This window comes from Numenius arquata, chromosome 1 (genome assembly GCF_964106895.1).
Source record: "Numenius arquata chromosome 1, bNumArq3.hap1.1, whole genome shotgun sequence".
NCBI classification, from domain to species: domain Eukaryota; kingdom Metazoa; phylum Chordata; class Aves; order Charadriiformes; family Scolopacidae; genus Numenius; species Numenius arquata.
This window is the reverse complement of record NC_133576.1, coordinates 125,719,261-125,734,955: the sequence shown is the minus strand read 5'-3', so window position 1 is coordinate 125,734,955 and position 15,695 is coordinate 125,719,261. Positions and strand designations below refer to the sequence as shown.

General features: G+C 37.9%; 1 protein-coding gene across 1 annotated transcript in view; it reads left to right on the top strand.

The window, feature by feature from the left end:
* The window catches only part of DYNC2H1 (dynein cytoplasmic 2 heavy chain 1), a 180,898-nt gene that overhangs the window by 126,429 nt on the left and 38,774 nt on the right, over nt 1-15,695 (top strand). Inside the window, exon 83 of the mRNA XM_074153785.1 lies at nt 14,788-14,904. Within this exon, the coding sequence (XP_074009886.1) occupies nt 14,788-14,904 (117 nt within the window). The remainder of the gene's footprint in view (nt 1-14,787; nt 14,905-15,695) is intronic.

The following is a 15,695-nucleotide window of genomic DNA, read 5'->3' as shown; positions in this document are numbered from 1 at the left end:
CAACTAGATCAGGTTGCTCGGAGTCCCATCCAGCCTGGCCTTGGGATGTTTCCAGGGATGGGGCATCTACCACCTCTCTGGGCAACCTGTTGTAGTGTTTCACCACCCTCAGCACAAAAAACTTCTTCCTTCTATCTAGTCTAAATCTACCCTCTTTTAGTTTAAAGCCATTACCCCTTGTCCTGTTGCAACAGGCCCTGCTAAAAAGTTTATCCCCAAATATACCTGCGACTAATATGGCTTATTGCCAGTAACCACTCTGGAATATGGAATGAAAATGTGGAGCCATTGTTTTGTCTTCCTACTTTCTTTGCACAGCAGACTTAGTCATTACAGGCGCTCCTTAGAGACCCTAGCATTTAAAGTCTGCAAAGTTAGTGTTATGTGTGTTAGTGTTATTAGCAAATGAGTACACTTTCTTACATGTATCATGCAAGGGTAAAGGAGAGATACAGTCTCTCTGTATACTCTATGTATATGTACAGCATCTTGATTTTCTGTGTCCAGAAACCCAGTATGGCAAGTGGAGGGCAAGCCTGTGGACTTGCAGTTCACTTTTTAGGACCTCTTGAGGGTGATTGTGCATGCATAAGTGAAACTTAATATTTTAAAGTTCATGGAGGACTGTCTCACCTGAGTGGGACCCTATGCTGGAGCCAGGGAAGAGTGAGGAGGAAGGAGCAGCAGAGACAACACATAATGAACTGACCACAGCCCCCATTCCCCATCCGCCTGTGAGGAGGCACAGAAAATCGGGAGTGAAGTTGAGCCCAGGAAGAAGGGAGGGGCAAGGGAAAGGTTTTTTAAGATTTGGTTTTATTTCTCATTATCCTGCTCTGGTCTGGTAGTAAATTAAATTAATTTCCCCAAGTCAATTCTGTTTTGCCCATGACGGTAATTGCCGAGCGATCTCCCTGTCTTTATCTTGACTCACGAGCCTTTTTTAACATTTTCTCCCTCCTTGTCCTGCTGAGGAAGGAAGTGATAGAGTGGCTTTGGAGAGTAGCTGGCAGCCAGCCAAGGTCAACACACCACGTCTTCAAAGTGCTTAAGGACACCATAAATGTAAACTGATCCTTTGAGCGTCAGATTTTTGAAAAGTCCACAGACTGTAGCTTCTTACCAATTTTTCAATGAAATACTATAAAATTATTTAATAGTAGGGTTTATATACCAATTAAAAATGTTGAGCTGTGAATATTTATGACTTCAAACAAGGGGGTTCCAATTCAATTCAACTGAAGTTGCTGGCAGTATTTCTCCTCCTATATTTTGTCCTTTGTAATTTTATTTGCTTTTGGCCCAAGACAGTGATACTCTACAGTTCCGATGGTTCAGATTTTGCAGCAAAATTACTTGCTTTAAGAACCCGTTTCAGACAAATATATTCTCAAATATAATCCAAATCTGACTAGTATTTTCTGTGGTGGGTAGAGGATATAAGGCAATTTAACTTTCCTGGACACGTTTCTCTCAAACCCAGCTGCATGCTTGTCTTTGCCTGTTTTGTCTCAGAGTGATGGGAATCACTCTCACTTCTCCCAGTTAGCAACTCCATTATTTTATTATCTGAAAGTAATTGCAGAAGGATGGTTCCTTGAGATACTCCTTTTTCTTTTAATCCTAGATATTTATCTCAGCTTGTTTGATAATAATCGATTCTACTTTTCTGTCCCATCTAACTCATCCCAAAGTGTCTTCATGGAATCCATCTGGTATTCATGAAAGCACCTTAAAGAGTCGAACAATCCCTGTAACTTTAATGTGCTGGTTTGTATTGTTGACAAAATAACTGACTTGCTGTTTGACGTATATAAAGGAATGCCTTTCCCATCATGTTATATTCTAGGTGCTTTCTTCTGACCTTCTGCCTCTCCATTTCTCTTTGGACTTTGTTCATAACTGCCTGACAAACCTAGTTTAAAGCTTGGCTTGCTAGTAGCAAGCCTGTTGGCGGATACTCTTGTTACGCTTTGTCATATGGATTCTAGCTATCAATCTCTCTCAAACAAGGTGTCACAGCCATAAGAGCCAAAGTCATGTCTGCAGTGTCCCAGCTCTTGGTCACGTGCATCCACTAGCAGAATTGGGGAGAACACCACCTGGGCCCCCATGTCCATGGTCACATGCCACTTCCTCTGCATAGCACTGATTCTGATCCATGAGTCAGGCTCAGCTAGCCCACATGCCTCCCAGATGGAACTTCTTCCTCCTCACCTGTTTCTGCTCATTCTGCAGTTGTGAGTTTGTTTTCCTTTTAAATGTCTAGGTACTGTGATAGAAAAACGTGATAAGCCTGATTCAAAGCCAATTGAAGTTAAAAAAAGAAGCCACAGTGTAATTCACCTTATCTAACTTGAATTGTGAATATTAGCCAGCTCATCCTAACAAGTTATCCTTTTTTTTGATGCTAAAGAAAGACAAGCAGCTACAGGTAGTAATTTGTGCCATTCTTAGATAGGTATTGAAAGTAAAGGGGTGAATCACCTTTTGGAAGTACCTATTTCTTTCCATTGAACTTTGGATCAAGCTCTGTAATAATGTCAACAGCATTTCTAAAAATTGTATAATGAACATTTTAATGACCATTTAAGACATGAAAAACTGCTACAACTACCAAGTTGTTGGTTACACAGACATGGGAATGTCTCTTCTACTGAAAGCTGGACTATTAAAAAAATTAGATATTCATTGTGACAGGAATTGAAGCATAGTTGTTTCTCCCATTTCTGCATTGAGTGTTGTAACAATCTAAATACAGTTATCACACTTTCATTTCATATCTAAGTATTCAGTTAAAAATTGAAGAGTTCAGGAAGAAGAAATGAAAATTCAAGCGTCTTAAGGCATTCAGGTTATAGTGCTTGACTCAAAGATGGTGATAATTTTCTTAGAAATGCTAAGAAATTAAAAAGGGATTTTATTAAGTAGTAAACAGAATTTTTTGCTTGTTTTGTTTTCTGGGGGAGTCAAAGACCAACACATTTCAAATTTAATTTGTTTTTTACCAGTTTTATTTTATTCAGTTGCTAAAGCAGGTGAATTGTTCCCACAACTAATTGTGTGGCCTTAGGCAAGGCCATCATTCACACTAATGGAAGAGACCATGCTTGTGAGACTGACCTGTTACTTGCCCACTAACAGGAACTTTTCAAGAGAGCAGTTTGAGATTAAGAAAATTTTTTTAAAGAAACTTAAGTTAAAAATGTAAATGCCATCTTAAGGTAAAATTAATGCATGAGAAACAAGAAAAGCCACGCACACCAATTGTAAGGTGGCGTGAAAGGATTGGAATCCTAATTATAAGGTTTTCTTAGATCACATAATTATAGAGATACTGGTTTAGAAGGGATCTCTGGAGTTCGTGTAGTCCAACCTCATTCTCTAAGTGGAACTGTTGCCCAAACTGTCTATGGCTTTGTCTGTGTGCATTGTGTGCCATTGTCCAAGTTGTTCATGGAGAAATTGAGTAGTATGAGCCCCAGTATCAAACCCTGATTTCCTTCTCTGTAGTTGCCAGCCAGGTGTCCAGCCCTTGATCACTACAATTTGACTCCAGCAATTCAGTGAGTTTCTCACCCAGGCCATTCTTCAAGATCATACTTGAAGTCTACTCTTTCTCAGTTTCCAAAATAGGCATATGATCAAAGATGATGTCAAAAGCCTTATTAGCAGTATCCCCCACTCTTCCCTCATTTACATAGTCATTTCATCACAGAAGGCAATCAGGCTGGTCAAGCATTGTTTGCTCTTGGTAAAGCCATGTTGACTGTTCCTGATTGCCTTCTTTTTTTCTGTGACATCTGCAAACTTACTGAGGGTGCACTTGATCCCCTTGTCCAGAGCATTGGTAAAGATATTAAACAGAACAGGCCCCAGTACTGAGATATCCCAGGTGACCAGGTCTCCCGTTTGCTTCTGGAAAGGCCGTACATTTCCCCTAGTTTTCCTTATGTCACTGATGTACCTATAGAAGCTTTTCTTGTTGCCCTTGACGTCTCCAGCCAGATGTAATTCTGTCAGGGCTTTAGCTTTCTGAACATGATCCCTGACTGCTCAGACAATTTCTCTATATTCCTCCCAGGCTGACTGTCCTTGCTTCCACCCTTTGTAGGCTTTCTTTCTGCATTTGAGTTTGTCCAAGAGCTCCTTGTTCATCCATGCAGGACTCCTGGGGCTTTTTTGCCCAATTTCCTCTTTGTTGGGATGCATCGCTCCTGAGCTTGGAGGAGGTGATCCTTGGGTGCCTCTTCCCTCCAGGGCTTTATCCCATGATACTCTGCCAAGCAGATCCCTGAAGAGGCCAAAGTCTTCTCTCCTGAAGTTCAGGGTAGTAAGCTTGCTGTGCGGCCTCCTTGCTGCCCTAAGGATTTTAACTCCCTGTTTCCTGGTCACTGCAGCCAAGGCTGCCCTTGAGCTTCACAATCCCCACCAGCCCCTTCATGTTGATGAGAACAAGGTCCAGCATGGGACCTCTCCTCGTTGGCTCCTCTGTCACTTAGAGAAGGAAGTTACCATCGATGCATTCCAGGAACCTCCTGGATTGTTTATGCCCTGCTGTGTTGGCCCTCCAACAGATATCGGGGTGGCTGATGTACCCCATGAGGACCAGGGCTTGTGAATGTGAGGCTACTCTTATCTGTCTATAGTTCACTGAATAAAGCAGTGTCTGCTTTCATAAAGTCCAAAATCTTAACTTTGCAGTTTACCTCAGGCCTATCCTCCACATATATATAAAGTAAATAATAATTCCTGTCTGCATTTGCAATGTTGGCAACCAGCACTTCAGAAATTTCCTACAGTAATGTCATCATTAATAATACAGCTTTTTCACATACATTTTGAAATATAAAGATATAGAGTTACAACTTATGATGTTAAAAGGGCTTCTGTGACTGAAAGGTAACTCTTCGAGTTAAAACTTTATAAGCTAGCAGGTCTCTCATGAAGTTTATTCAAGCTTTTAAGTTATAATTCCCATGAAAAATTTGTTGATGCAGTTCTTTGACATAGCATAAAGCTTGTGTTTTATTTCTTATACTCAGAAAAAATGTTATCTTGCAGATCACTGCTATAAATATTAACTTGGATGTGTACAGGGCTAGAATGCACATTGTTATAGAGTATTTAAAAGCGTGTAGAAATGGTCTGTGTCTGTATTCATACTTATTTTCGTATATTCATATTGTGACATTCCATACTCGTCATGAATGGCAGCTGAATCATTTGAAAATTTAAGAGTTTGTTCTAGCAGAAACTCAACATACAGACACAATGTTTACACATTACATCAGGATGACTTAAGTAAATTATGATATCTGAACAAAGTCAAGTTTACAAAATGAAGCAAAAAGCATGATGCCCGAGTACTCCACAGAAACTACACCAGTACAGAAATTTCACACTGAATACATGCTTTTTATAGATGTGATTGCTTAAAGAGAAACAATTTCTTTAATGAAATCCATTAGAAGTCAAAAGGAATAGCTCATCATACCCTAGTGTAGCTGCTAAATATAGTACTCATTTAAAATAATTACTGTTGCTCATCTGTCTGAGCTTGAAACTTAGAAATTTTGTAGAAAAACCCAATTATCTTTATAGTTTTTTTTTTTTTTTTTTGTGATGAATACTTGTTGAGTTAAAATAAGTAATAAAATAATAATGTAAAACAGTGTAGGGCAATCAGGTAAGGTAAACAAGTAAGAACCAGGATCGGGAAACATGAAGTGAAGCTTGCCTCATTAAATGTAATTGCAATGATCTCATTCACCTCAGTAAAACAGCATTTTATCTTTGGGTTCTTTTTTTTTTAATTTAATTACTGTCCTGCTCTTATTTTCAGCAAGTCACTGGCTGATTCTGTACCTCTTCCAACCATTCCTTGCATATGTTGTTTACTTAGATTAAAATTACTCTCTGTCTCCCTAAAGCTGGTCAGGTGTATGATCATAGTACAGTTCCAGTGCTGATTTTACCTTGTTAACGACAGCAAGAGAGACAGCATGTGTAGGGGAGGGTGTGCAAGGACACCTGAAACTCTTAGGTTGCTGGATCATGCTTGAGAGTATGCACCGAGCCTCCGCTGCTGTTATTCCCCAAGTCAGCTAAAGTAAAGTTAGGGTGAGTATGTCCACCCAATTAAATTACAGTCATAGATCTGACTGCAGTGTTTCTACTGTATATAGAATAGTGGGGCTGTGGTGTGTAGTTTTCCAAGGTGCAATTGTAATATAATGATAGCTGTAGTTTCTTACATGTTCGTCAACAGACTAAATTTTCTCTTTCAAAATCTAGCTCAACGGGAATCTGGGCACTGGTGCCTAATTTTATATCTACTGCTCATCCATAATTCTAATCATGTCACATAGAGTAATATGGGTATAATTATTGAAAATAATGCAATCAAAATTATTCTTGAACTTGTTATGTGATTACTATAGATGTTAGGTTAAACATAAATCTGTTTTCTTAAAATAATTTAGCATTTATATAACCCTTGTATCAGCTGTGCAGAGCATATAATTACTGACATGCATCCCACATCACAAATACATGACTAATAGGCTCTAGCAGAAACTGATGAGTAATGCCAAACTGTATTTGTTATTACCCTGCAATTGAGTGATATGAGTACTTAACAATAATTTTTATAATATGGGGAATATTCAGTATACCTGTGGTGCTGCATGAAAGAAATGTGCTGTGCCACATTATGGAGTGGAAGCTGCAGTACTGTGCTCTAACAGAAAACACAGCTCTTTACCACTGCAGTGAATGAATGCAGTGCTTCAAGCAGCCTTATTAATTCCCATAGGATTTATGCTATGTATATGAGAATACATTGGTGCTCTGCATTTGAGAAGTTTGTTCTCTCCTAATAACAGGCTGCAATTTTCTAGTTTTCTTAAATTTTGTCAGGGTGTGTTAATTAGCTAAGGTCAGCCACCTCTACAGCGTAAACCCCTTATTTATTCTTCGGGAGAAGGTGCAACTAGAATATTCGCTGGGTCAGCAGTGGGCTTGTGCTGTCCATCTGTAGCATCCTGCTGATGTTCTTTTTTTCTCCACTGAATCCCTGCTCTGCGGAGGACCTTTCTGGCATCAAAGGTATATGATCCTATTCTGCGTAAAGGAAGATATAGGTGGTGTCGATGTCTTTCCTTCATTTGCTTTGCATTTTGATTAAGAAGACGTGTCTCTATATTGAGTCCAGTCTTGCTTCACATCCTTATTGAGTGAAAGCGCAGCTTTGAGGTGGCCCTGAGGAAACAACAAACGAGCAAGCGTAGACCTACACTGTTTCTTACTCATCCACATGCAGTATGAATGATTTGGTTATGAATGGCATTCATCCTAACAGCCTCCATGGACCCTGTTCTTGTAGAGTGGGTAAGGGACACAGGGAGACTGGAAGTCTGAGAGGTTTCAACGGCAGCTCAGTCTTAGGCTACTTCCTCAGCCACGTGGGTGACTGCAGCCAAACCATAAGGAACAGTATGGAAGCATGTAGTTGTGTCTGGAGGCATATCAAACTGAAACCCATTCCCTCTCTTGACACAATGAAGACAATGTTGCGTTGTACTGACTTACTACTTTCCCAGTATTTACCAAAAAATGACTATTTTATAACTTCATAATTTAGTTTGAGCTGTAAAGTCTTATAAAAACAGAAATATCTCCTTGAACAGCTGTGTAAAGGGATATATTGTTTCATTCAGGGAGATAAAACATAGAAATGGTTTCTGTGCTAAGACCACATCTTTTTAAAACTGGTAGATGGCAGTAGAGTCTCTGCTTTGATGTTGTCTATAGATTTATTGAAAGGAGTTTGTTAGCATTTTGTACAAAAACAAAAATCCTTTTATTTGTTCCTTAGTCGTGAAAAAAAATAGCAGTTATCTGACTAGCAAATATTTTCTGTTTTGTACTCTTAGAATAGTAATCATAACTACTTCAGAAATGATTGATCCTAGATTCTTTTAATTTTTTTAATTCAGTGGCATAGAATTTCACAATGTATTTTTTACTTTATTACTTTCTTCATTTTCAAATTGTAATGCTGTGTCTAAAATTTCATTTTGCTTTGTGATTTGTAGGATAGATTGCTTATGAAATAAATGGAAGACTTAGTAGCCTGTGTTTACTATATATTAAATTTGTGAAGTAGCAGTTTTTGCAATAGCTGTGAATGACTGAAGGCAAGACTTTTTTCCTCATCTTGTGCATGCGTAAAGAACAGAAAAATATTTTGTATTCCTAGAAATGTGGTTTTATCTAAGTTCCAGTGAAGGAAAAGTTAAAATCTTGACATTTCCTCATTTTTATTTTTCCGTGAATTTTTATTTTAATTTTAAGGTCAAACATGACTTTCTAGTAGATCCATATGAAGCCACATAGGATCATTCATTATCTTTATTGGTTTCCATTCTGTTCATTATGTCTCTTAATTTCTCTAAATGTGTGGTTTTTTTACTATAATGTGTTGGTCAATATCATAGTAGCATATATCCACAGAAACCCATAAAGTATGCAGTAGATTAAAAAGCTGCAATGCGCAATTAATTTAATAACTAGGTGAATAAGTATTGACATTTTAAGTTTGACTACCCCACCTTTATTAATATATGCAATTTATATCTTTCTGTGCTGACAACACAAAAAAACCCCATACAGTGTATGAATTTTTCACTAAGAATGGAGAAAATAGTAGCAGTTCCTGTATGCTGTTCATAGATGCACTGTTCACAAATAAATTGCTCTGCTGAATTTTTTATCTAAATATTGTTATGATTAGTTGACCTTACTTAAAACAGGCAACTTCTACAAAGACTCATGGTTCTGAATAAACTTCTCACCCTGCTTTAAAGAGGCCATTATTGGTGATTGCTTTTATATTTTGATTACCTTTCTTTCCATCCCTCCCATATTTTCAGCAATGGCACTGTTTTCCTGCTTTATGGTAGGTTTTTTTCACGCTTATCATTACTCAGAATATTTAGATGTGTGTTTGGACTCGACTTCCACAACTGTAAGAACTTTTATTGTATAATATATTAAAAGAATATGTTGCCATAACAAAGGCGAGCATTCAAAGGTTAGGTATTGTAAAAGTACTCTTATTTTGAGTACCCTCTATTATACAACTATGATTAGATTTTCAGTTTCCTTAGTATTATAAGTACATACCTTGGTACCTTTCCAAACTAGAGTGACAGGATATGATTCAACAGACCTAGCTGTCTGCATCTGTGCTAGTCACGTCTAGTCTCTCTTTGTGGTCATAGAAGTATTGTGTTTAAGGCACGATTACTCTTGTACTAGAGTAAGTATCTGAAGTTGATTATAAGTTGACCTGATCGTATCATATATACTGTGCAGTGAGAGGAGCCTGAATTCTTCTTGAGTTTTGAAGTTAGGTGTCCAGGAAATTAAAATCCTCATTCTAATTTCCACAACATAAACCCATCTATCTGAGGTACCTGTGTAAGGAACTTAGTTTTCCTGCGTACTCAATAGGAGGGCCTTTCAAATGACAAATTAGTCCACTTAAGATCTGTCTATTGATTATGTAGGGAGGCTAAGGTGGTAATCTTTGTAATTTAAGTAAGTTTTAAGTAAGCTTTAAGTAAGTTCATAAGGGTAGGTGAATTTGTGCTTGTCTGTTTTAAGGTTGATTTAAGTGACTATGTACAGCGCTCCTGCTCAACCCAAGAGTTATTTTGTTTCCTTAAATACAGATTCCAAATCATATTCCCTTTGTCAGCTGAATCTAGGTCTCCTTCTAGGTTCTCATCCAGTCTGTGTGCTCATTCCTGTCCTGCCGCCTTACAGAGCCATTTTTGTCCTTCATATGGCCCCCGGGAATGTATCCCTGATAATCCTCTTTCTTTTAAATCCATTTTCCCTTCCAGCTCCAAACTTGTTTCTCTTGCCTAGAGGTGAATACAGTTCCATGCAATGACCGCAAATGTATCACATAACCTGGGAGAGTTTTGTGATACACCTGGTAATTCTAATAGGGAAATATATCCCACTTGTTGTTTTATTAAGGTCATTCCCAATCTTTACACATTCTTTGTCAAAAATGAGGTCAGCCTCATCTCATGTATTTTTACATGACTAAAATGCATTTTCCTCTGTATCTTGAAGGGGAATGACTGTGGTAGGCTAAAATTTTCAAACGGTATTCAGGCTGAAAGAACCACCGGTACACAAAGTTTCAGCCCAACACATTAATTTTAAAAAATTACAGTCAGTTGATTTACAGTGTGCTGTTGTGGAAATGTTAGTATTAAGTTACGCTACTATCATATCTGTTATACTTGAGAGAAGAAATGGAATGAACTGGAAAGAGTTGAAGAATTTCCATGAACATTTGATATCTTTAATTAATATCTTTATTGATGATCTAGATAAGGGGATTGAGTGTACCCTCAGTAAGTTTGCAGATGATACCAAACTAGGTGAGAGTGTTGATCTGCTTGAGGGTCGGAAGGCTCTACAGAGGGACCTGGACAGGTTGGATCAATGGGCCAAGGCCAATGGGATGAGGTTCAATAAGGCCAAGTGCCAGGTCCTGCATTTCGGTCACAACAACCCCAGGCAACGCTACAGGCTTGGGGAAGAGTGGCTGGAGAGCTGCCCAGCAGAAAAGGACCTGGGGGTGTTGGTAGACAGCCGGCTTAACATGAGTCAGCAGTGTGCCCAGGTGGCCAAGAAAGCCAACAGCATCCTGGCCCGTATCAGGAATAGCATGGCCAGCAGGAGTAGGGAAGTGATTGTGCCTCTGTACTCGGTGCTGGTGAGGCCTCACCTTGAGTGCTGTGTTCAGTTCTGGGCCCCTCACTACAGGAAGGACATTGAAGTGCTGGAGCGTGTCCAGAGGAGAGCCACCAAGCTGGTGAGGGGTCTAGAGAACATGTCGTATGAGGACAGGCTGAGGGAACTGGGCATGTTTAGTTTGGAGAAGAGGAGGTTGAGGGGGGACCTCATTGCCCTCTACAACTACCTGAAAGGAGGTTGTAGAGAAGTGGGTGTTGGCCTCTTCTCCCAAGTGAATAATGACAGGACCAAAGGAAATGGTCTAAAGTTGTGGCAGGGGAGGTTTAGATTAGATATTAGGAAGAATGACTTTACTGAGAGAGTGGTCAGGCACTGGAACAGCCTGCCCAGGGAGGTGGTGGAGTCGCCATCCCTGGAGGTATTTAAGAAACGTGTAGACATGGCACTTCAGGGCATGCTCTAGTGCCTGTAGTGGGTGGGTGTGGTGTGTGGTTGTGGGTGTTTGTTTTGGTTTGGTTTTCGTGTTTGGTGTTGGGTTTTTTTTGGGTTTTGTTTTTTTTTTCTTTTTGTTGATTGGTCTCGATGATCTCAAAGGTCCCTTCCAACCAAGAAGATTCTGTGATTCTGTGATTCTGTGATAAAGATCATAGCATGTTACAGTACTCTAGAACACTGAGAGTTAAAACTTAATTTCTTTCGATTCAGTACTTTTAAGTGCTTAACTTTTGATAATCACATCCCAATATCTTTGAGTTCCTTTGATAAAATATACAAAGCAGAAATAGATACAGATGCACTGAAGAACAAAGACTGAAATAATGGATAGACAGTGTATTTCCTATTTAAATTATGTCGAAAAATCCTATAATTAGATAATTAGAAATAGACAACTCACCCTATAGGCTAAAGTTAGAAAATACATTAATTACTTGGTCTTGCAGTTACGATTTCTGAAATGAATTTCAACTCTATGAAGCTAAGTGTTTATACCTATGAAGACACTTAAAAAAATAATACAATATTTAATATTTTCCATTCCCCATATTCAAAAAGCAATCATATAAAATTTTTGCAGCTTTGTAGTATAAATATACAAGTTTGTATGAAGTACTGCATATTGAGTTACCAGTTAAAGTATATTTGATATAAGTGTTTTATTTCATTGGAAATGATGGCAGGCAACTATCCAAAAACAAATTATAAGAGCCAGAACTATAGCTAAAAGAATGATATCTGGAAGGCACAAATGTGTGTTTATTATCTGTATTGCTTGTCAGAACATTTGCATGTGTGCACAGTGAAAAAGAGGAAGAATAACAGGAATGATAAAGATACAATGATCAAAACATTAATCAGAGAAAATGATTTTTTGCTAAATTAAACAAGAATCTTTTCTGCTATACACAATAGCTAGAGCATACAAAAAATTGTCAAAGTTTAAAATTAAGCAATGAGAATGAGAGGATGAAATGGCATTTTCCATAACAGAGGCTGTACTGAGCAGTGGCTTGTATTTTCTTTTCCTCCCTTTAGCTACCAGAATACTTGCAGAAGCCCCGGTGGGCCTTCACACCCATTGCTGGTTTCAAACCCAGCTGAGATTTGGCTTTCCTTGCTCCATCCTAACACAATTGAACAATATCTCTATGTCCCTGCTGGGTAGTCCATCCCTGCTCCCATCTTCTGTGGATTACTTTGGGATCACTAGATTCTTCTCCATCCATCTGCTGTGCTTGCTCTTGGGCTTGCTTCTCATGCTTGCTTTCTGCACATCAGAAAGGACTGTTCTTTGTGCTTTGAGGAATTGGTTCTTGAAGATTAACTAACTTTCCTGGCCCCCTTTGCCCTCCAGGCTCCTGGCCCCCTTTGCCCTCCATTAGATCCTGCCAAGAAGATCCCTAAGTTAAATCTGCTCTCCTGAGGTCCAGTGTTGTGATTCTACTACTTGCCTTGCTCTCATCTCTCAGGATTTTAATCTCCACAATCTCATGGTCAGTGCAGCCAAGGCTGCCCTCAACCTTCACATCTTCTACCAGTTCTTCATTGTTTATTAGCAGCAGATTCAGTAGAGCACCTCCCCTAAAGGGAGATCTAAAGAAATTGTCTTCAACGAATTCTAGAAATCTTCATTTCTTGCACCCTGTCATATTGCCCTCATGGCAGACACTGGATTGATGGAAGTCTCCCATGAGTACAAAGGCCTGTGATTGCTGGACTCCTTCAAGCTGTCAGAAAAAGGCTTCCTCTACTTTCTTAATCAAGGACTCCGTAGCACACACCTATTAAAGCACCACCCATGTTGGTTTGTCCTCCGATCTCTGCCTGTAAGCTCTCAGCTGGCTCATAGCCTGTTCCCAGGCAAAGCTCTCTTCATTCCAGCTACTTCTTTGCCTTGACTGCAACTTCTTGCCTTCCTTTCTGGCAGTTTACTTCAGAAAAGAAAAAAAGTAAGGTTTTTGTACAACAAGATGCTTCTTCCAGATATTCCTTAGGTATACATGGAGTTCCTCTTGGCAAACCAAGTTGCAGGGTCATGACTACAGTACTTTATTATGATAGACTATGACTTTCAGCAACTAATACCATTTATTAGGACTTGGAATTAATTTTGCTTTTAATTCCTTAAATATAACAGAGATAAAAATCCTTTTTTCATCGTTTCTGAGATCTGGAATCACAGAGTATGCATAATTCTATAGGACAACAGATTATATTGTCATTTCTGAGAGAATTTTTTTTTTTTTCAAAATTAACATTAAGAAGTTAGCTTTTCATGAAAAAGTACTATTTTAGCTTAAATAAAAGTATTTTTAAACTTGTTTTTCTAAATATAGGTTTATATGTTAGATTTTATATATTTATACTTTATGTATATGTATTTTTGTCTTTTAAGACATTTAATATAAGAATAAGATTATAGCAAATGTTATCAAGTTAAAATAATCGTTGTGTACTGTCATCTTGTGTGCTTCATAATCCCTATCAAAACTTATAAATGAGAAGCTGCTCTTTGCTTCAGCAAAAGAAATTGAAAACCAAAAGAAAACACTACACCATTGCACATCTTTCAAGAATAGAAAATAAGTCGAAACCCAGCAAAAACAACTTGACTTCCTGCCTCATTCTGTCTAACAATTAAATAGTCCAGTCCTTCTGAATGATTAATAATTTTTTTATTATCAAGTTTAATTCTTTGAAGTCAAGCAAAAGAGGTGAGAATTACTAAGTTGTTCCCTTAACATCTTGCGAAAAATGCACTGTGAAAAATAACTAAAATTTAGCTAAAATACCTAAAAATACCAGGGGTTTTACATGCAGGACAGACTGCAATATCACTGAAAAATTTTAACTTCAGCATTCTTTCTTTATAAATGCATACGTATGTTTGAACAGTTTACGTGTGGAGTTCCAGGGTTGCTAACAGTAAAAAGCAGTTGGACTTCATGAACTGGGAGCTCCCCTTCTTTCTGAAAGTTTTGCAGTTATTCTTTTAATTGCTTGCTTCCTCTGTATAATAAATATTCATTTAAATAATTTGAGGTAGCATCAATATCTAAGTAAGTAAGAGATCCATGGGAAATCAGAATGAATGGATTATAATTGTCTTGTAGTTTTGATGCCTGGTAGGTACTATATGTATTTAGTAACATATTCTAGTTAAAGGCAGAGTTTGAGTTTTGTCTGTAGATTTTGTAGGCTTTTTAATTAATTATACACCTCATTAGTTTTTAAATTATAGTTGAACAAAGACAATGATAAGAAAAATACGGCATTTTTTTTGTTTGTTTGCTTTGGGCTTAATATGAATGAGGCTCAAGTATGTTTTATATTTGGATATGGGTATTGTTTGTGTTTTGAATAGATCATGATTAGTAATTAAGTATGCAGAAAAGCATAGTCTGTAGATAAATCAGAGAGTATTCGCTACTGTATTGCATTTTTCTACTAAAAGATGTTTGTTTATCTTTCTTCAACATTTGTGTTTGTATTCTCATCACTCAGGTGATTTCACAGCTTCGGATCCTGAGCAGGTCAGTAACTGCTGGCTGCAAATTTGACAGAGAAATATGGTCTACTGAACTCTCTCCTGTTCTCAACCTGTGGAAGAAACTTAATCAGGTAGGAAAATAGCTAATTTGAAAATACAACTTTTTTTTCCCGGTAGCTACATTAAAATCAAGGTCTGAGGAATCATCTTGAATATTGAAATATAAGAAATGAAAAAGTGAATTGAATGTATTTGAGGTGGGAAGTACAATATTACATGTATGCAAATAGTGATGAAGTCTGTATGTGAGATAACAGGCTAACATTTTTTTCTGCACATGGGAGTGAGACCGCACTCACAAGATATGAGACTAATAATACCTTGTATTTGTTTCCAAGAAGGACACTAATATGTTTTAGATTTGAATTTAGTCTATTTGTTTCGCTAATATTCACAAGGCAATGTTTAATGATTTTAAATACTAAATTTTTTCTTGTATAATATTGAAATATGGTACTAGCTTTGAATTCAGTTTCAGTAAAATCCTTGCTACAATGTTTGCAATAGCCAATATAGCTCCCTTTTTTCCTTTGTTATTCTGGGTTGGTTCACTTCAGTGGGGTTTTTTTACATGTATAGTAAAGCTTGATTTTTCAACCACTGAATTCTTACTGTGGGTGTCTGTTTAGCTGTAATGTGTGCGAATTCTCTTTGAAATGCAGATACTGCACATACTTGGGAAAGTTCCCTCTCACCTCATGCTCGTGCCTATCTAGACATTTTTCTCCTCAGCAATAAGTAATAGATCACAGACATTGTGGCCTAAAAACACGTCTTGTACACAACAACATTGGAATGAGAAAAACCTTACCCTTACTCAAATAACCACATACAAAGAATCAACATGAGGTGCACATTAGGA